This window comes from Triturus cristatus, chromosome 4_2 (assembly GCF_964204655.1).
Source record: "Triturus cristatus chromosome 4_2, aTriCri1.1, whole genome shotgun sequence".
NCBI classification, from domain to species: Eukaryota; Metazoa; Chordata; class Amphibia; order Caudata; family Salamandridae; genus Triturus; species Triturus cristatus.
This window is the reverse complement of record NC_140586.1, coordinates 147,554,757-147,576,562: the sequence shown is the minus strand read 5'-3', so window position 1 is coordinate 147,576,562 and position 21,806 is coordinate 147,554,757. Positions and strand designations below refer to the sequence as shown.

General features: G+C 45.2%; 1 protein-coding gene across 1 annotated transcript in view; it reads right to left on the bottom strand.

Annotated features, from left to right (window-relative positions):
* Positions 1 to 1,003: 1,003 nt before the first annotated feature.
* LOC146833202 (keratin, type II cytoskeletal 80-like) overlaps positions 1,004 to 21,806 on the bottom strand; it is a 69,348-nt gene continuing 48,545 nt past the window's right edge. The window contains exons 5-9 of the mRNA XM_085600862.1: positions 14,390 to 14,554; positions 13,565 to 13,690; positions 12,367 to 12,587; positions 4,969 to 5,015; positions 1,004 to 4,856 (exon numbers count right to left, since the gene is read on the bottom strand). Coding sequence (XP_085456988.1) covers positions 4,750 to 4,856; positions 4,969 to 5,015; positions 12,367 to 12,587; positions 13,565 to 13,690; positions 14,390 to 14,554 — 666 coding nt within the window. The 3' untranslated portion in view covers positions 1,004 to 4,749. The remainder of the gene's footprint in view (positions 4,857 to 4,968; positions 5,016 to 12,366; positions 12,588 to 13,564; positions 13,691 to 14,389; positions 14,555 to 21,806) is intronic.

Sequence of the window (21,806 nt, the reverse complement as noted above, 5' to 3'; positions counted from 1 at the left end):
CTAAGGAGAGCTGTTGGGAGGCAGACATGGAACAAATGGCTTGGGAGGCTCACTGCTGTTAGGAAGCACACATCCGGGGCCTCATTTCTGATTTTTTGCCACAGGGCTGCGCTGCAGGCTTCCTGCTGAACTGCCCTACGGCAAAAATAAAGGGCAGGAATGCGTCGTATTTATCAGATATGGTGCAGTCCTGTCCTTTTCCCCTGCGCCGGCACACAATGGGCTGCCATGCGCCCAAGCAGGCACCTTTGCATCATGGTGCAAGCGTGCCTGCGATGCGGGGAGGATTATTTTTGCTCCTCTTTCTAGGAGTGCTACAGAATGCAGCACACATAGAAAAAGGTAAAACGAGGAGACATAAAGATATTTCTCCTCATTGTTCCTCCCTTGCACCTCCCCTGGGAAGGCGTGAGGTGTTGGCGCTGCCTTAGACATATGATTTCTCGTAAATCTGGGGCAGTGTCAAAAAGCCATGGATGCTTCTGGGAATGCCCCCAGCAACACATTGCACGACCCTTTAATGAAGAAAACTGCATTAAAGGGAATTATATTTATGAGGCAGCATTAAGCCAAAAAAAGTGGGTTAGTGCTGCCTCGTAAATATGGAGCAGGTCCACCACGGAAGGTCACAGGTAGTGACATTCCGGCGGCACAAGCGGCCTCATAAATGAGGCCCCCAATCTTCAGCACTTTCATTGGGAATCATGCAAAACAGACGCATATTGGGAGCACTACTGTTAAAATTCCTACACAGGTCAGTCGTCCAGTGGGAAGCACTGCTGTTTGGAGGTGTACATTGAATGTAGAAATCCACAGAGCAGACATCCAATGAGGACCCTGCTTCAGGAACCAGACAGGGCCCAGACTCCTCATGGGGAACTGCTGTCAGGTGGCACTCATGGATCACGCATCCTTTGGATCACTTTGAAGGGTGCTTTTTCCAATCCACTCCTCATGGCAGCAGTAAACTTTAATATCATTACAGATTAAAAAAGAGACACACTTAAAAACGTATTGCATTTTTTGTATTTTTTTCACATTTTCACAGAAAAATGAATAAACAAAATGGTGGTGCCCTACGTTCGATAGATTTTTTCCTAGAGCCTGCTTTACAGTTCTACTTTTAAGCTTGATTATAAATAAATGTCAATAGATTAAAAAAACGGAAATAATATAGCAGCCAAGACTGAGTTATGTAAAGCAATTGCTATTTCCCTAAATCTACTTTATAAATACAAATGTCTTTTAAAAACTGTTACCACATATATTTTCATATGAGCGCACTAGTTATAAAAAATACTATATATGTTTTCAATTAAGTTTATAATTTCAGCCTTTTTTAAACACCCATTGATGCTACCTAACTGTAGGCCGTACGCTGAGTGTACATTAAAGTTTATGCACTTAAAAACCCCACTTGTTCCCTGTAGCTTATCCTTGTGCAGCTAAAGGTGATAAAACATGTCCAGTGCTTGGGTTTTGCCACATCTGACTCATCTACCTGAAGTGTCCAAAGCACGCATGAAAGACAATCATGCACGTCAAAGTCAGATCTCTAAAACAAATACACTATTAACTAAAGATAAAGCTATTCTCAGCTTTTTCTCACCAGTAGTGTTTGTATTGTGTGCTAAGTGTGGCAAGACAGATGGGGAGGTTGCAAACAATGCACTAAAGGCCAGATTTACAAACATTTTGCACTGTATTTGTGTCAAAAAAGTGAAGCAAACCAGCAAAATTTAGTTTTTTAGTTTTTTACTTTCCAGCACAAAACTTGTTTTGTGACGGATAGTTGCCAAAAAGTAATGGTTACTTAGCATCAAGGGGGCATTACATGGGTGGTATGTGGGTGTTCTTATGCAACCACAAATGCTTTTTGATCAAAACCCTACCTACAAAACATTTGAGACAGGGTTTTCCATCACAACCCAACATCTCTTGAAAGCAGGTGTTAAAAGGTGAAATGTTTTCATTTCTCCTTTCAGTTCTGACTTTGCATGTGTGCTGCACTCAACAGCACACATACAAAGTAGGGAAAGTTTTTAAAGTTGTCTAGGCGTAGTATTTTGCACTGGAAGAGAACCCTTACAGTACAAAACCTATGCTAGACTTATGCACACACCCTTGCACTATGACACAAAGGTGTGTACACGGTGCTTGGAAGGAAAATTCTGTGCTGGCGTTAGGGAGAGGGAAGGAGAGTGCCATATCTCTGCATATATGGCGCTCTCCTGCTTTCTCGTCTCACACAATGAAGCACTGCATTTCTGGCTGGTGTGCTGCATTGTATGAGAATTTAGTAAATCTGGTCTAATTGTTTAAGATGCTGGTGTAGGCCGTCAGGAAAGAGTGCTAAATCTAAGCATGTGCTGTGACGTCAGATACTACCATGCAGTACTTCCTATGGTGTAGAGCCATCTCTATTAGTCCCCTACATAGGGCTTCATTACAAGTGTCCCCCTTATCGAGATACAGCTTAAAACAAGAGTTACAGGTACCATGAAAACTCATCTTTTTCCATCTCCATAGGTTTGGTAGTCCATGCCCTCAGTCTGTGCTCTGTGGCCCTTTGGCCCTCGGACCTCTCTTTCGCTCGCTCGGATGGGCTCTTTGCTGCTAGCTGCCTTTATTGCTTTTAGCGCTGGGACGCCCCTTTGCTGGGGCAGCTGTGCGCTCTACAAATCAGCCTAACCTAACCTAACCATCACGACTGGTAACAGGAGTAACCAACTCCATCAAGATTACAAGATGTAATGTATCATCTTGAGATTTCGGCCCCCTAGAGTTATCACTGTCCATGGTACAGGCTACTCTGATGGGTGGAGGAGGGATATCAGCCCGAAATCTGCGCAACTCAGAATACCACCATTTGTACCTTATCATTAGACTCGCAGAGGCAGCTAATGCTCTTTCTAGTCAGACCTAAAAGAAGTCGTTAGGCAAGCGTTACTTTCTGCTCAGCCAAAGGAACATCTTAGCACAATGGCAAAAGCATGTGTTTTTTTCTGCACCCGAGGACTCCCATCACACCAGAGGAATTCATCAAAACCCTAACATGTGTATTTGTAAAGTGTACTTTCACCCAGAAGGGTATCTTGGTGCTGCATAACAGATGCTTTTTGTTACCCAACTCAATGGTACTCATTTTATCAACCTCAGAAGGATGAAAGGCTGAGTGGACCCGCAAAGATTTGACCCTGTGGCCATAAGGTCAAACACAGGCCCCTAAAGCGAACACATTAGTCCACTAAGCCACCAAACCTGGCTGTAACATATTAATGTCAAAATACTGGCAAGAATTGGTTGAGGATGTGTAGGAAGGGGGTGTATAGGACGGGAGAAGGATAATGAGATGGTGAGAGTGTGAGAGCAAGGGATAGAGGGAGATGAAGGGATAGAGAAAAGGAGATGGTTAAGTATGTTTGTTGCTCTCCTAATGTTTGCAGCCTTTAAACACTGAGTGCTCAAAGCACTTTGTCAGACCCAACATACAGGCAAGAACTGATTGTGGAGGTGTGTTTCGGGGATATCTGGAAACAGTGAGTGAGAGAGGAAGGAAACTGAGAGAGAGAAAGACAGAAGGTTATGTACATATATTGCTATAATACTTCCTGAAGCCTTGAAACACTAAGGGCCTTGTTTAGAGTTTGGTGGACAGGATACTTCGTCAAAACATGCTGAACATTCTGACTGCTGTATTACAAGTGCCACAGGCTAAGATGCACTTAAAATACACTGGGCGAGATATCCACCATTTTTGTGATGGAGTATCAAGTCCGCCAATCTCTAAATAAGGCTTTCAGCCATCAAAGCACTTTGTTAGGCCCTTTAACTTTATTACATGACAAAGGAGTTTAGGATTAAAATGGCTCATAAAATTGATACATTCTCAATGATAAGTGAAGCTGAGGCATGTTTTGGGTTAGATATAGGACAATTGGAGTGACCTGAGGTATCTGAAAGGTCCAAACTCCAGTGGTGGAGGATAACCTATAAGCCCAGACTTTCTAACTTTCATGCAATGTATGTATATGGTATTTCTATAGTACAAACCTTACCAAAAGGCAGCAGAGCACAGTATATGGTCAAAGATGAGCATAAAGTTGATGAGTGAGAGGAGACGCAGCTGGGCTTTGGACAGTTAATGCATTGTGATGTGGTTATCTTTAAAGAGGTGAGTATTCAACTCTTTCCTAAATTGGAGCAGCGCTGGGGAGTTCCTGATGAATACGGGGATGTTGTTCCAGGTCTTGGATGCGTAGATGTCAAAGGTCTGCTGTTGATGCAGTTGTTTGCATCAAGGTAGTGCCCCAGCAAACTTTAGTTGACCTGAGCCATAGTGTGTTCAGTGAGTAAAGCCAAGCACAGCTCAACTAAACTATAATACTGCATGTCTTTACAGGGGCTATTAGACATAGCGACACAACCCTCCTCCTTCGTCCAATACTGGACAATTGACTCTTGAAGGCTACCTCCCTCACTCCAAGAACAGTACAGAATTGGTGTCAAGGAATGTAAATGATGTAGTCTTTGAAGGCTGAGGTAAAACACCCTGCATGATCCCATCCCTTCACATTCAAGACCTCACTGTCCCAACCGAAAGTTGACTTTTACTCAAGATGTTAGTTCATGCTTGCTCTCATTTCTGCAGTTCTTCGAAGCAAGAAACTGGGGGAAAGAAAGAGGTGGGATATCAGACTTCTTGCAGAACCTGCCGCGACCGCAGCCTCGGGTCCCAAGACCCCAACATCATTTGTACTGGGGCCTGATCAGCATACTCTGGGAGCGCTTCTTCTTCTGCTGCCTGGTCTGGGGGGCTGTGGAGCCGGCCCACTCCGATGAGCGACCTGTGTAAGCTGATGGAGGAGAAAAGGAGTTACTGCTCCTCACCAAGCTGATCCAATGTAGAAAAGGGAGCAACACAGAATTGATCTATTGTTTAGTGGTGTGTGATCAGTAAATACTTACATGGGTGAGACTGTATGCTGACCACTGTTGCTGGCGAAATATGGATCCTGCAGGAAAAGGGAAACAAATCGATATAAGGAGCTCTTCGAGCCACTTTCATTAATCTTAAATATTCGACCCCATAAGCGACCAGTCATTGTCAACCAGTGGTGCATTCTGAAACTCTCAGTGGCTGTGATTCATTACTTCTTTCGGGGGTATTTTGCTAGCATGGGGGTACACATGCTTATGATAAGAAAGATGCATGACAGATGTCTCACAAAGGATCAGGGGCACATTGCGGGGTGTGATTGACGCTTCCCAGGGCTTACGATATGTCTATATGTCTTTGATGTCATGAAGTGCCTGTCTGTGGGGATTAGATCTTTGGTGTGAAATTCACCTCTGGGGTGTATGATATGCATCTGGAGGAGGGCGATGCAAGCCTGGTCCCAAGAAGGGTGACTTCATTAGGTTAAGAAATGTTTATTGCCACCTAAGAGATCGTGTGATGGCATGCATATGTAAACACAAAGGGGCATATTTACAGCCCCTATCTCCACATGAACATCACTTGTTATGATATTCCTGTGGCGATAAACCCTTCATCTTATTTACAAGGCACTGTAACGTGGCTTAACGCCGCCTTGAAAATAAGTCACCCTTTCACGCTACACTTCGCATGAAAAGGACGTGCTTGATTTTGACACTGCCCCTATTTACAAGGGTGGCTTAAATAGGAGGCAGTGCAAAAAATAAGTTGGGGGAAAACCTGGTCTTAACATGGCGAAAAGAGGAGAAATGCTTAATTTCTCCTCATTTTTGCTGTTTCTATGTGTGCTGCATTGTGTAGCACACATAGAAACAGCAAATCGCCGTGAATGATTGTTCATGTGCAAGAAGGTGCTCCTTCCTGTACATAAACAATCATTTAAAAAAATGACGATATGCAACTTTTATGTGTGCTGCACAATGCAACACACATAGAAGTTACAATTCGCCATTCTGGATTGTTTATGTGCAGGAAGGGACACTTTCCTGCACATAAACAATCATTCCCCCCAACACAGACTCCCGTGCACCATGCAAGGGTGCCTACGTTGGCGCTCGACAGCTAGATTTAGCGCCAGCACTATGGGAAACACGGGAGTGTGCGCATTCTTGTGAATACGGCGCATCCCTGCATTCTTCAGAATGACAGATGGTGGCGTTAGCAATGTTTGCTTAACACCACGCTTCACTATTCCCTTGTGAAAATCGCCCCAAGTGTCTATCATATAGGGACCAGTGTTTTGTTACAGTGAAGGCGCTTCGGTAACCACAACGGGCTCATTTTACTGAATGAGAAAACTCTTCATGCTGGAGGTGTTGCAGTAAGATGTGTAGGCGTCACTGAAACAAGGGGGGTGATGGGCCTCCTTTTGGCCTTCCTCCACTGTATAGAGTCCAGAAAATGTTCCCTGTGGCAGAGCTGCCACCATCAGGTAAGCTTGTGCGGCAGACCCAACACCGCCAAGAATCACAATGGAGGATGCACCCTATGTCTGCCTCCATTCCCACGGGCATGGGTGCTATCCAGATCTGACATGGCAACCATGACAGTCTCGGACAGAAATGGTACACTGACAGAAACTCCCAGAAGGTGATATACATACATAGCTTAGTCCCATATAGGGGCACCTGCTTTGGGGTAGGAACAGTAGGACTGCCAATGCATGACGGGCCTCTCGCCATTGCATTCTTTCCTCCAGTGGTTCTTGCCATGAGCGCGAGAGCCCCCCCAAGTGAAATATGTCCATCAAGCTGGAATGCAAATTTAAATTTGGCAGCCTGGGTGTGATTAGTGTGTTTCGGGGTCTGTTGCTGGCCATACAGCCCGCCAGACCTCAAATGATCCCCAAGACTCTTACACTGAAAGATGTCACGTAAGATTGGAGCTGTCACTGGTAGTGGGCAAGCTCTCACTCCCTGACTGACAAGGGTGTCGTTAGTCTAGATGTTTCCGTGATGGTGTTAGAGGCATGTTTCATAGAAGGAGAGGGTTGGCGTCACTCTGAAGGGATCTCTGCAGCTGTAAGAGACAAGCGCCATTGAAAGAGTGGGTTCTCTTTACAGAAGGGGTGCCTCGGTGGCCATTCGATCCACGCACCTTAGAACGGGAGGTAACTTTACAACTGAACTCTGACTTAGGCTGAATCAGGTAACTAAAGACAGAGGGGCAGATTTACCAGCCCCTTGCGCCACTTTTGCGTCACTTTTAACACGGGGAAAGTGACGCAAAAGTGGCGCAATGGCCTTTAAAATGTGCCCCAGAGGGACTTATTTACAAGCCCCTTGCGCTGCTGCTGCGTCACTTTTTCCCATGTTAAAAGTGACGCATCGGCGGCTCAAGGGGGCTTGTAAATAAGCCCCAGGGGCTGCAGAGAAGCACACTCTGGCCCCATCCCAAAAGCAGGCCTGTCTGAGTACGGCTGGTGATATCTGGACGTTACACCCCTTGGAGGGCCAGTCTTCTCGGAACCCATATCCATGCTGTAATATGCCACCTTTTTCACCGCAGGAATGTGCAAGGCTGGGGAGATTGCGGGCTGGCAGGAGGTGAGCCGAGAGTCTTATCTAAGGCTGTCTGTGGTGAGGATGAAAGTTCATCCCCACCTCGCCTCCCTCCTTCAGGCTTCACCAGCCCGCGGCCTTGGAAGGCCCCGTGGAGGGATGGGCACTTGGGCAGGAGAAAGTGAGAGGAGCGCCGGAGGGACTCACAGAGCTGCAGTGGATTAAGGCCGGCAGCAAGAGTGAGAAAACAGTGCCAGGCAGATTGAGGATGAAGCCCCTCCCACCACAATGACTCATTCCTCCCTCACATGACGCACGACCCACATACACCTTGTGCTGGAGTTAAAAAATATATGGAATAGCCCCTCAGCCCCGTCTTCATCGGCCCTGAACATGTGTGAGGGTGTAATACCCCAAGGCTAGCTCTGCTGATGAGAACCAGGCCTTGTGAAACGAATCCCCTGTACCTGGCAGTCATGCTGTGCTTTGGGGCCGAGACAGGAAGTGATGTCAATGAACCGGAAGGACTGTCTGCGTTCAGCGTGGACTCTCTAACTCACTACACTCTGGCTGCAGCTGCTCTGCTTGGGCTTCAGCTCAAGGTGCGTAGCGTGGTCAGTAAGATGGGGCGGGGGTGAACATCAGATTTCTCAACAGTATAATGTTAAAATACATTATACCACAGGGCGCATGAGAAGGGCTTAAAGGTCAATGGAAAGCGACAGAATGCTGATCAGTAAGAGTACTAAGTGAGAGGAATCACATTTTGTAAAATAAGCAATATTTTTGAAGATTTTCAAAACAGAGATGGAGAGATGTGTGGGCGTTTTTGTCTGTGTGTATGTTAAAACTGGTTAAATCCGACAGATACCTCACCAAACCCGACTGACTGCACTTGAGCCCAACTATTTACCAGAATTGTATATATTGGGAGGGGGGGGGGGGTTCACACCCCCCTCAAGCTCTGCCCCTGCTTCAGTTTCCACGGACTATCTGAGATGTAGACCAGGATCTCACAACTGATCAGCTGTATGTTCTGGATGAATCACATTATCGTCTCGTGCCTCAGTTCTCTTGTCGGCTGACATTCAGAACACTAAGAATAAGACCGGTGAGCCTTGATGGGCAATCCTAGCCAGACTCATGATTGACATTTCCATTATTAATACTCATTTGATAAATGTGCACACACTTAGTATGAATGGGGCACATTTGAATATTGACAGGATCAGATTTGCCCCTAGGGCAGTCAGGCAAAGCCCAAAGGGGTAGGCTTAAGTGTCAACGTGTGGGCCATTTTGTTTTACTGTTTGTAGTCCTTTATGGTCTTTTTTAGGTCCCGGCCTACCTAGGCAGCGCATGCGCTGTCTCGTCAAGAGATGCTGAATACAGTATAGTGGGGGAAGCTCCGCCCACTTGCCAGCTATCGTTTTAATTGGCCGAAATCGTAAATGCCGCATTATCATTGGTGTTCGGCAAGGTAGTCTCGCCTCCTGACGGCCATGACGTCATTTTTGTCCCTCCATGGCTATCGGCCCCTTTACTTTCAAAACAGTTCTGTTCCCCTGCCTCCCCCCGTTCCCTCCCGCAGTCCGTCACTTCTCTGCCCACCACAACCCCCCACCCACTCCCGTTCCTGCCTTCTTGCACGACCGCAGTTTTATTTACAATGCAATAGGGCTTGCGTAAATACGAGTCCTATTGCATTTGTAAATGCTTGTCTTCTCCTCTGATTGGCTGAGTGGACTTGCACTCTTTTTTGCCTGACCTGTCCAGTCTCTCGTTTAAGTGGTGATTCACACGGCTCCATTACCCGGAAGCGGAAGCATGGCGGCTGTAATGCAAATGCGCATCCTGCGATGCGCTTTACTTAGGGCAGGCAGGAGCTCACGGCAGCTGGCGGCGCTAGAAGTGGAGCGCCGTACTGCCATATTCTCGGGAATGGGCCCAGGACAATCAGGCCCCGGGGGCTCCGGTAAAGCCCACCTCCACATACAAGCTGCAGGCCCCTCGTACAAGAAGGACCGGGGAGAGAGCATAGAGGCATACACTTACATCAGCGGATCCAGTGTGAAGGTAAAGGCTTACGCCCAACAGCTACCACTCAAGCTGTTGAATAAACTGCAATATTTTCATGTTACGTGTCGTCTGCAGTTCTCTCCATGAGAGGGGGCGGAAGATAACACGGGCACCGCGTGAGGCAACAACAGGGCAGAATCCAGTCAAAGCATGTCCGTCCCTCCACGGGTGTTTGTCAGTGAAAGGTTGCATGCAGGTCACACAGAAACAGATTAAGGGAGATCAGTGTCTCCAGTAGAAGGAAATGTGTTTGTGTGTATTGTGCAGTGTTAGTGTCGGTTCGTGGTGTGTGTACATTTGTGTGTCTGCTCGTGTGTGTCTTTGCATGTACTATTTATTGCCTTCTCTATGTGAGCGTGTGCATTATTACCTCCAGTCAGTGTGTGTTTTTGGATTATATAAGTGCACCCCTATGCGATTTTGTGTGCATGCATCTTTTCCCAACCTCGATTGCTTTTACGATGTGTGCGCAGACCTCTGTTAATGTTTCCTACCAGGTTGCAATAGTGCTTATGCTTTTGGCAATCTGCTATCATCCCCTGACCTCCCTGTTTTTGCCCATCTGTCATCGCGTCCTGCACTTCCATTTTAATTTGCCAGGGGTCGCACTCAGTACTGCTTGTGCTGTATTTATTTATTTATAAAGCGCGACATTCATCCCATTGGGATATCACAGCATACTGCATGGGACTGCATTCTCACTATGGCATTATTAATCTCATTAATGTGACCCATTGGCCACACTTTGATTTTGACAAACTGCTGTCTTGCTCTGCCTTTCAGCTACACTTAAATGTTTGTGTACTGTGTACCAATTGGGATTAATTCCAGTGTTGAAGGTTCTTTGTCTTTAACCCCACATGCATTCAGTGCTTTTCTCTTTACACCACCCACAGACACAACATAGCCCAATCATGGTGCATGGCGTGCCTATGTGAGCTTATTTAGTTTTTACCTCCTCACGCAATTAATGCCTCTTATTCACAGAAATCAGCCTTTACGTGGTCGTGTTTCACACTATGTTTATGTAGGATTCATCTTAATAATCCTAATCACCAGGATTTCCCTGGCATTTTTTCACCTCCAGGAGGGTCTGATCTTTGGACGGCAGGGTTTTGTTAGCATTAATATTGTGGTTTCCAAACCAGTTACCAAAATGCCCCCTCCCCCATTGTTTTAAGGCTCCCACCCACCCATGTGTCCTTGCATAATGTAACAGAGGCTCATGTTAAGCACCCCAAAACCCTTGTGTCTAGTTCGCGCTATATAAAACTATTAAAAAAAAATTGAAGGTTAAAGAAAACTAGATGTTGTAGCACCCTGGATAATGTGCTGCATAGCTAAAAACGTATAAGGTTCCAAAGCCGAGACCAATTGCATTGCAAATGCTTGTGGGGTTTTACTGTTGATTTCCCTGTAACTAAAACAAATATTGCCTGCAGCAAGTCCAAATACCCACAGTCTTCCATACCTTACAAAACTCTTACACTGCCTCTTTACAAGTTCAAGACTGTCCCAATATGCAATCAAGGGCCATTTTTTAGCTTTCTAATTCGCTAATTGGGCCACTTTTATTTTGGTGCCCAGGTCTATTTTCTGTCCTAGTCCAATCCAGCCAATTGATTAGGTATGCTGGAAAGCAGTCTAGTGTGTGTCCATTCCCAACTGTGAACTGTGTGCAAGCTGTCCTGGCTTTGAATTAAACGGCTGCACAGGATTAACTTCAACCACACCAAGGAAATTTCAAATCCCATTCACCTTCCAGTGAAAGCTGCTGGTTGTTTTGATTCGCCTCTGTTTGCTTGAACTAAAGTCAAGATTAGAAGGTAGGCCCCTTGAGTTAGGCCCTGTTGTGCTTTGGCACAGCATGCTTTGACAGTGAAGGGCTTCTGGCTACACCTGCTAAGGTGCTTTCTGTGTTACGGCAGAGAGAGAGGAAAGTCCTGACCATTATTTTCACAATTATTGACCAAATATGATTAGAGTCTGTATTTTTATAACTCTATGACTTTATCCGCCAGAGAGCTGTCTCGCCAAGTTGAATCGATTACGTCACCAAGAGGTGGATAATCATTCAGACAGGCACTCAAGTACCCTAACTCTTCTATAATATGTATCTCATAGCAATTACCTTAATATACTTATCAAAAGACTTGTGATCACACAATAATTCCCCTCTCTTTGAAAATGTAACTACCAATACTTCACCTAGTATTCGGTTGATCTCAGCATTAGTAAAATAGGCAAAGTGTAAGGCCTCTCCGAGCACAAAACCATCACCCCTCTTCTGCCTCCCATCAAACATCACATCAAGATGGAGAGTTTATAAACTGTGCCTACTTTTATTAATGGTGAGATAAAGGGGCAGTTTTGTGTTCTCTGTCAAGAGAATAATAGCCTGATCATGACAAATCTTCTCATAATCATAAAGATGGGTGGTGTTCTATAAGTTAATGCCCATGGAAAGGTTATTATAGAAGAGGTAGGAGCATATGTGTGTTTATCTGGTCAACCTTTGCAAGTTAACTAAGTTGCTTTAACTAGGAGAGAATATCCTTTTGGAAAATTGTACAATAAAATAAAGGATGTTCAGCATATTTGTGAACATCTGATGAACCATTAGGGGGGACCCTTATCACTCTCTGCTTGAAAGTAAGTACCATAGTCTCCTGATTATCCCAGAATTCCCCATTCCAAATGAAGGATATCAGCAATGATCCACCCTCACCCGTATTAGACACAAAAGGCTGTATGTCTTGTACCACATCCTAAGTCTCTGCAGCTTACCTGCTCTCCTCGCCTTCTAGAAGTTTCTTATAGGTGGCTATCTCCATGTCCAGTGACAGCTTGATGTTCATCAGCTCCTTGAACTCAAGCAGCTGGCGAGCCATGTCCTTCCTGGCCTCCTGCAGAGCCACTTCGACCTCAGACTGCTTGGCGCTGGCATCCTCGACTGCTCGCTCTCCGTCACCCGCAACCTCAGAAAGAGAATTCTCCAGATGCATGCTCTAGCAACAGGAAAAAACGAGACACTATTTTAACTGTGGTGGAGTAGTACTACTCAATGTAGATCACATTTTCACATTTAAGACTTTTAGACACAGTCTGAACATTTTTTGACCTTTCAAGTGTAGGAATTGTCTGAACTTCAATTTAGTTGGCTTGAAAATGTCCTCGTTTACTTTTGACTTTGGGCCTCTGTGTGGAAGTTCATAGATATTTCTTGTAGCATGGATACATTCATCAATTTTGTAAGGATTTGGAAATTTCATTTGTAAACCTTTGGATTTCTGCACTGTCCCTTTTTAGTGAAGAATTTCTTTAAGGGGTAACTCTTGACAAATATACTTTTTTATAGCTATTCTGCCCTTGCACCACTATTTTCGCCTGGGATTTTTTATTGTTTATATTAAGGCCCTAGAAAGCAAGTGCTTATTTCAACATCGCTCCAAAGAAGAACCTGTCAGGACAGGTTTGTAGAGGATGAGCACACCGCGTATGGACGAATTAAAGAACTGGTGCCGCAAAGACAAAATGGTCCCTAAATAAAATGCCCTCCCACCAACATGACTTGGAGTTTTTTTATAAGGAAGCTTCCCCCGCGGTAATATATTATAACTAGATGATCGTTTTCCATGCTGGATGTGGAACAGCAGCAATAAAGGAATACCGCTGTCAGAAAGTTTTGTAAATGGCACTCTAGAATTCTGAATGCTGATCAATGTGAACACCCCAACAAAGAAGATCATAAAAGGGAAGAATCAGAAGAGAACTTTATGGTGATGTGAAGCACTTAAAGGATCTTCTCTCGCAAGCCACTTTGAACTGTGTGGGTTCTCATTCTAGTGAATGCCTGTTTTCAGGTGTAGATTGTAGGACCCCTAGTTACTGGTTGGTTGACCCCTGCTTAGGATTCGTGGATCTCTGGTTTTAGGGTCTGACCTTTGAAGGTCCACCACAGCCTCTCGCGAACATGTGGGCTCACCTGATTCTGAAGAGTCAAGATCTCTGACCTCATCTTCTGGATATTGACGATCAGGTCTCCGATGGCACTTCTGCTGCACAGCAAATCACTCCCACATTTTCGGGCTTTGGCTGCCTGATCATCCAGCTGCCCAAGGGATTCCAGAGAACAAAAGTCACTGTTTGGATCAAAAACAAGGCAACCACCAAGAGGACAAACAGCTTCTTGTAAAGACAACTGGCCTAAGTGTCAGCTCACTTGCAGCCATTCTCCACCCCTTCTTATTTATTTTGCCCATTAATGTTTCACATGGATATCAATGAGAGCCAGGCAGGCACTGAAGTTTCTAGTCCTGACTTGTCCTTTTGCAGAACTGGCTTTGGCTTTGCTAGCGCGGATCTCAGGGGTCATGATGACAGAAACAGAGGGCTTTAAGACTCTTCTTCCACTTCTTGGCCTCCACCTGGAACCTCAAGGGTAAATGGTGATGCGATGAGAGGCTAAGGGTGGAGCATGTGGTCAACCCTATGATATCATCAGGGACTTAAAGGGTGGGTGCATGATGTCACTTTCCCCACCCTTTGACTCCATGTGGAATCCATTTTGTTTCGCCTTCCACTTCATTCTCTGTTGTTATTGGCCTCTGTGGTTGTGTCTCTGTAATGTGCGGGATTTGAAATGGACAGATCTGAATGGTTGGAATGATGTTCTTCTCTGGTGCTCGTCTCTTTGTACTTTTTTATTTTTACAGTTATACTACAAGCACTACCTTATCCTTTCTGCATCGTTCTGTGGCGGCAATATACGCTCTCCTTGTTTACATTTTGTTCTCTTGTCACACTTTACCTTGCGCCTGGAGAAGGCCTCGGCTTCCTCTTTGCTCTTGATGGCCAGAAGCTCGTACAGTTCTCTCACTTCCTGCACAATGTGCTCCAGGTTCACCGGGCACCCGCTGTCCATTTTCACAGTCACAGAAATGTCTTCGACTTCATTCATCAGCTCCTCGAGCTCCTTAAACATAACAAAGTAGAAGCTATGACGCCCAAGACCTGCTCTTCGGGTAGAGGGGTTGTCCAACAGAAGGCAGGTATTTGAGAAAGGCAAAGGATGCAGAAATCAGTATTTGAGTACATCTTCTACCTCTCTCTGAGTTTCACCTGCTTTCCCACATAAAGTATTACTGCATCAGGAATCCCGCAAATTCGAGAACAAGGGCTGTGTCGTGGCTACATACCTTGTCATTGCTTGCACTCTTTGTGCAATCCACCTCTATATATTTCTCTTCTTTAGTACCTCTCCAAGTGTTTTCTCCCTGCTTTTTAGGGCGAGCCTAGCACAGCGTGCATGCACTGCTCTGCGAGGCTTCTTGTAACTGCTCTGTGTGGGTCTGACTCCCCCCACGCATTGGGTTGGCTTTTGCGTGTGTCTTTCAATAATGAAAGCACCCAAATGGCTAAAGGCGGGTGCATGTCCCACCTCTTTTCTAATGTTCACTCCCACTGTGTTTTGCCTGCCGGAGCAAGCAGCAGCATACAGGGTGGCAGCTGCATTCCGCGTGGGGGTCAGGTTACTATCTACTTGTTTTTGTTCGTCGCAGTTAACACGCAATGCGACGCTCGGGGCATCTGTGTTGAAAAGCTGTTGCCAATAAGCTATCTCTGCTTGAGGATCGTTACTATCTTGGTGTGTAATGTAACTGGTGCTCATTTAAAGAGCTCCAATACTTTCAGGTTGAGTTTTGGCTAAACAGGTGTAACTTGAGTCTGTCTCATAGGGTGTTACTTGCCAGGAACAAGACCCTGATTAATACTTTTAAATGCAGCACTAAACCACTTCAGTAATCTGCTGGCATATCACGTTTAAGTTTTGCTAATTTACAGTGAACATTCGAATCTCCTAATTAATGTTTTCTGAGCATGCCCAGTAGATGATTTTAAAATTATATAAATGCCGTTTTCTCTCGGTGATATATGCTGAAATGCATGCTGGGCTCTCGTGAGGTAGTAAGGGAAAGCTACAGTATATTTTACGTTACATATATTGTATGGTTCGGATTATTTCACGATGCAAAAATTAATAGTGGTCGTTGTGCAGCCATACTGCTTTACACTATAATACAATTACTGGGTCTGTGTATAATGTAGACGTATCTTTCATCCGAGGGGCGGGAGTGTTATAAAAGGTAGAGGCCCAACTCAAAAAAATGTCCTCCTCGTAGAGAAACGCTGGCTCAACCATGCTTAAGTTATATAAGAGGCGCCTCTAATAAACAAACAGCTTTTATATAACACTATAAATATTAAGCAGTATTAGTATGCACAATATATTATCAACCTCGGAGAATGACAGTGGGAATTGGTCCCAAAAAAGGTTTAACTAACATGGCCATTTAACCAGCTGTTCAAGTGTTAAAGTTCCAAACTACAGTGAAGCAAGTATCTCACTGTGAAATCTGAATACCGTGAGAAATGGAAAAAAGTAACCACTCATTTACCATGAGAAAAACAAATCACTTTTTGTATTTTTTCAGATATGTAAGCTTCCTGATACCGTTTCCTTTCTCCACATTTGCACCTAGCAGCTTTTACTTTCACTATAATTTGTACCTTTTAAACTGGATCCAATGGCAACATTTAGAAGCAGTTTATTTCCGGTTATATGCCCTAGAGCCTTTTTTTGCCACCAGATCACCCCTGTCAGAACTGTGCAGCGCTTTATTTCTAAATAATTCCTCACTGGGATTTTAAAGTTCTTGGAGGAAATTCGGTTGCGGGGCACCCTGCTCCGCAATAGTGGATCAAAATCCGCAAAGGACTTTTTTGGCCAGACGAACGGGCTCTGGACCTTTCTGCTGAAAACATTTGGATTCTATTTACTATTTGTACCCTTGCTGGTTAATTCATTATTCTGTAAAATATACAAATGCTGCGCCCACATCCACTGTTTTGCTTCCGCGTCCATCTGCGGCATATTTCTTTTATTTAGGCTTACTTAAAAATCATAGCTGTTCATGCTTTTTTGATTAATTCATTTTTTTCTTTATCCATGTCGGACAGCATCAGAGATGCTGTACAGCAAGGCTAAAATCCATAGACAAAATCAATAGGTCTCAACGGTGAGACCTATTGGCTTTGCCAATGCTTGTTTCATAGGGTCGCCGGCATTCTTTTCCCTATCTCCCTCACTTCTCTTTTTATTTCTCTCCATTCGTATGCTGTTTTCATTCTTACCTTACAACCCTTCTCCATCTTTTCATCTTCTCTTGCTTTCTTTCTCTTACCACGCATCACTATGTGCATTTGTCCCCCCCATGGCCACTGGCATGAGGTGCACGATAGATGGCCTCGAAGGCCCTACAGTGATCACTGCTGCCATATCTATAAACATTGCCTGATGCCTCTAATTCCGCCAGCCTGCGGTGGCCAAAGATTCTTAGATCACCCTTTCTGGGCTGCACCAGTTCTAAGTGCAGCTCCTGGTGAGTGTGGGTTGAGATGTTCTATAGTGGATGTAAAATTCATCTTCTCTGTCTGCCCCTCCCTGGTCTCTGTTGTTTCCCAGGGCTCTTAATATTATATTATATAATTATATAATATTATATTTGTATTGTTTTCTAGTCTGAAGGGTATGTTAGTTCTTCAGTGTTATAACAACAACAAGAACATTAACAATATTAATACTAAAAACAACAATAACATTTTGTTCTGTGTATAACGCTCCATACTGCACTTCTATGATTTCTTAGCTCTGTAAATAGGAGATGTATGCTTTTTTGTAAAAATATTTTTCTTTGAGTTTTTAAGAGAGCAACACAAGTGGACACAAACATGTGTCCATATCAACCAGCAAACATTACAGGCGAGCACAGTCCAGGCACCAAAAATCACATTTGCCAGCCATGGTATTCTGAGAGCAGGTAAGTAATCAACAAACAATAAGCCATTGCAATCATTATGGATGAACCCATCATCAGGTTTGAGTAGGTGCAGTCCCAGGTTCTTCATCCATAACATCAAGATTGTGATATGCAATCCACCGACCCCAGACTTTACGGAACTTACGTAGGCACCCTCTGGTGCTGTAGGTGACCTTCTCAGCAATTACGTACAGATCCATCCCCTTCCTCCATTCCGACATAGAGGGAGGTTCGAGAGGTCCCCCAGTGTTTCGGCACATTCCTCTTCGCCACCACTAGAGCTAGGTTACAGAAGAGCAGCTTCGGGCTGAGAACATCCACATCATTGGGTGCACCCAAGAGGACATATTTGGCATTGTTAGGGAGTGGCACCCCCACCACCCTACCAAGCTCGTGCATCACTTTCTCCCAGTCCATACGAATGGTTGGGAATCCCACGGCATATGTGGGAAGTCTCCTCTCGGGCCTGTACACCTCAGACACTCCAGAGACATCGCCTTCCCAATTCTATGCAATCATGCACAATCAAAATAACCCTGATGCAAAACTTTAAATTGAATGAGTTTCAATCTAGATTTGATTGCCACTTCCTTAGGGGGTTGCATTAGGGCTGTCTCGCAATCTAGATCATCAATTTCTTTCAAATCAGATTCCCATTTGATTCTCACTATCTTCAGATTGTCTGGTACATTAATATTAATTGTCATGTAAACCGAGGAAACAGCTTTTTTCGTCATCTCTCCCATTAATAGCCGGCCCTCTAGGGGTGCATATTCAGGTCCAACACTATATATTTTACTCCCCATTAATGCTTGAGCTGCGCGTATTGGAAGCGTTGCGTGTCATGGAGCTAATAGTCCCTCTGGAGGGATTGAAAAGAGATAAAGTCCCCGCTCTCAATAGGATCCCCCACCTTGGAGATGCCAATAAGGTCCAAGGAGGGAAAGCCCCAGAGTTTCCCCACCCTCATTAAGATATGTACCCACCCATAACAGTGTTTCCCGGGTGATTCTGCGAGTCCACCCAATTAATTTGTTTGTTCAAACCCAGGCTTCAAACTCCACCTGAGTCGCAAGAAAGAAGCAACCCATTCCCTTTCCCAGTAAAGGTAGTGCTGGAAGGGCACCTGCCAAACTGAGTCCGCTCAAGTGCATAAGTAGGATGGTCCCCTGGAGCCTGGATCCAATCATCAATAGCAATTATGTGGTATGCCCAGTAATAGGCTTAGATGTCAGGAAGGGCGACACCTCCGTTGCATTGGTTCCGCTGCAGCGTCCTGAGTGCCACCCTTGGCCTTTTGTGGTCCCACAGTAATATCTTAAGTTCTTCAGCGATCTTAGTAAAGATCTCCTCAAGGATTTTAAAGTAGGTGTCCTGGAGGATGTAGGGGTATTTCAGGAGGGTGACCAGCTTGAGCATGGCTGCCCATCCCAATATCGTGAGGGGCAGTTTCCTTCAGCGTTACGTGTCAGCCCAGAATGTGGTCTGCACTTTAAAAAAGATTCCACTCTAATACCTTTTTCCCGATGACCTGGGTCACATAAATCTCCAGATACTGAAATCCCTCCTGATCAATGAATAGCCTCTTAGGGAGAACCGATGGGTCCAACCGACCTCTGACTTGTCCCAATTTATGATACATCCTGAGTGGGCCCCATAACTGTTAAAAGCTCAGAATGTTGCAGGAATTTATTCTTCTGGACAAGTGAGATAAAGAAGGATGTCATCTGCTTATAGCAAGATATTTTTCCTTATCTAGCGGGTGCCCAGGGGCATGGAAACCTTTAATAGTTAGATGTGCTTGGACCAGACATGCCAGAGGCTCCAGCACCAGAGTAATCAGTAGAGGCGACAGGGGGCAACCCTGCAGAGTCCCCCTCCCCCTGAATGGGGAAGTCCAGGGTAAGAACTCCATTCACTTGTACAACAGTCATAGGGGCACTGTAAGGAGCGTTACCCACTTCAAAAACTGGGGGCCAAAGGTTTGTAGAGTCTGCATCTATTGAGATACAAACATGAGGGTCTGTTTGAGTTTGGGCCTCTGTCAACCAATTATAAAGCAAGGGAAGGTTGTACCTAGTCAACTGTCCAGGCATGAAGCCTGATTGGTCTCTGTGGATGAGAGGGGATATGGCACCTGCAAATGTTGTGGCCAGTACTGTTGCGAGGAATTTAGTCTCTATATTAAGCAATGAGATAGGGCGATATGACCCACACCTAGAGGGTGGCTTCCCAACTTTAGGGATCACCACTATCATGGCTTTACGTAGATCGAGTGAAAGTATTCCATCTTCCTGTGCTCAGGTACATGTTGAGAAGGGGTGATGGGCAAGTTCCAATGCGTTACTCTTAAAACATTCTGCTGGGATGCCATTGGGTCCCAGAGCTTCACCAGGTTTCAGTTTAGCTATGGCTGCCTGTATTTCTACAAGGGAAATTTTCTCCTCGAGTGCATCATGGTCATCTGCTTCAAGGGTCGGTACAGACACTGTGCGCTGATACTCTTTTATTTCAGACTACGTTACTTGGGCCTGCACACTATATAAAGTCTCATAAAGGGTTGTGAAAGCTCCTCCTATGTCTCTATCTGTTGTGTAGGTGTGACCATATGCCCCTTCTATGCTGTCTACCCATCTAGCCTATATCTGTCGGCGGCCCAGCAACGCTAACAATTTCCCCGTCTTGTCCCTGGTGTCATAGAGGCATGGTTGAGTGACCAGTATTTGATTACGCACCTCATTATGTTTCCGTGCTTTATATTCATCACGCATAGGCTCTATCTTTCTCAGCTGAATGGGGTCTGGGGATGCTGCATTGGTCAGTTCCACCTGCTTCAAATTGGATTCTAAGGCCTCCACCTCTTGCACCACTTTTTTTTCCTTGAAAGCGATAATGCTCTGGGCTCTATCCCCCAACACTGTTTTGAGTCTACAGAGTCTTTATTTTCAGTGAAGCAGAGTTCAGTTTCCATGCGAAGTGCGCGTGCTATAGTCTTATACAGCAACTCCCATGCGTTGTTTCCATCCCACCCTGGTACCCCAGGGTTTCTGTCCCAGGGTGACCCAGGGGGAAAAGTGGTAAGACAGCACTCTAGCCAGGGATTTGACACTTTGGACCGATCCCACCTCTCAGGCCAGTGTGAAGACATAATCTAGTCTGGAGAACACCCCATGTACACCCGAATGGTAGGAAAAGTCCCTAATTGTTGGGTGGAGATGGAGCCACAGGTCTGTGAGTCTCCTGGTCACGGCAAAGCGGGCCATGGGTGTTTCCTCAGTGGTGCATGAGACAATTCTAGACCTATTCATTTCAATACACATGACATCATTAATGTCTCCCCCAATTATGTGGAGGGACGAGTCTGAGCAGATGTATGTTTAACCCACTTTAACAGTACTCAATTCGCCATCTTCGGAAGGATTCAAAGCTGAATCGGCCTAGTTTGTACTAGAAAGCACAATCACCAGCTCGCTGAACAGATCAGTGGCGGGACTTTAATCACGACCCCCCACCCACACTTTTTTGCTCTCCTGTGGTATGTTTTTTTTTCTCATCTTACTTCCCTCACTCTCTACAGATTCATCTTTTCTATCTTTTCCCTCAAGCATCTTCAGAGGCAGTAGATTTGCGATATAAACTCTAAATTCTCCTGCCTTTGACTACTATGACCGCTCTGTTAATTTGATTTTCACTTTTCTGCTCCCACCGAAATCTCTCATACCCTTTTATTTGAAGCCCACTTCTCCCTCGCCTTTTATGCTGCTACCCTTTTCCTTCGCCACACCTCACACCTCGTTGTATTTTCCGCTGCACCTCCTCCTCTCTTTGGAGCTTCCACCAGCTCTGATTCCCGCCTTTTCCTCCCCGTGCTCGCCTTTTAGTATTCCTTATAAAAACACCACATGTCTTCATATAAATATATTTAAGTCAACACTTTTTTGTTCTGATTGATTAACGGAGCGTCGGCTGTGCTTGTCTGGCATTCTAGGCTAGTTCAAGGCGCTGAAAGATTTCATTCCAGAGAGAAGGTTCTTCATTATTCTTCGGACACTTTAAATCTTTGGCAAACACCGGAAGTTTGCTCGGCTTCCGAGGGAGGCCTCACTTGTACTGCTCGAGGCAGGTAGGGAGGGTTGTCTGCTCGGCAAAGGCCAATCCGGGGACACAGTGAGTGTAAAACTGAGGTGAGAGTGAGGAGTGCTCAGTGACACTCAAGGAGTGCAACGTGGTAAAAGCCCTCGTGTAAGGGGCGGGTTGCTGGGTTCAGAAGTACGGGTGGTGCAAGTAAACTGATGGATGGTGCATGTTACAGGGGTTCCGAGGTTCAGAATTACGAGATCGTGGAAG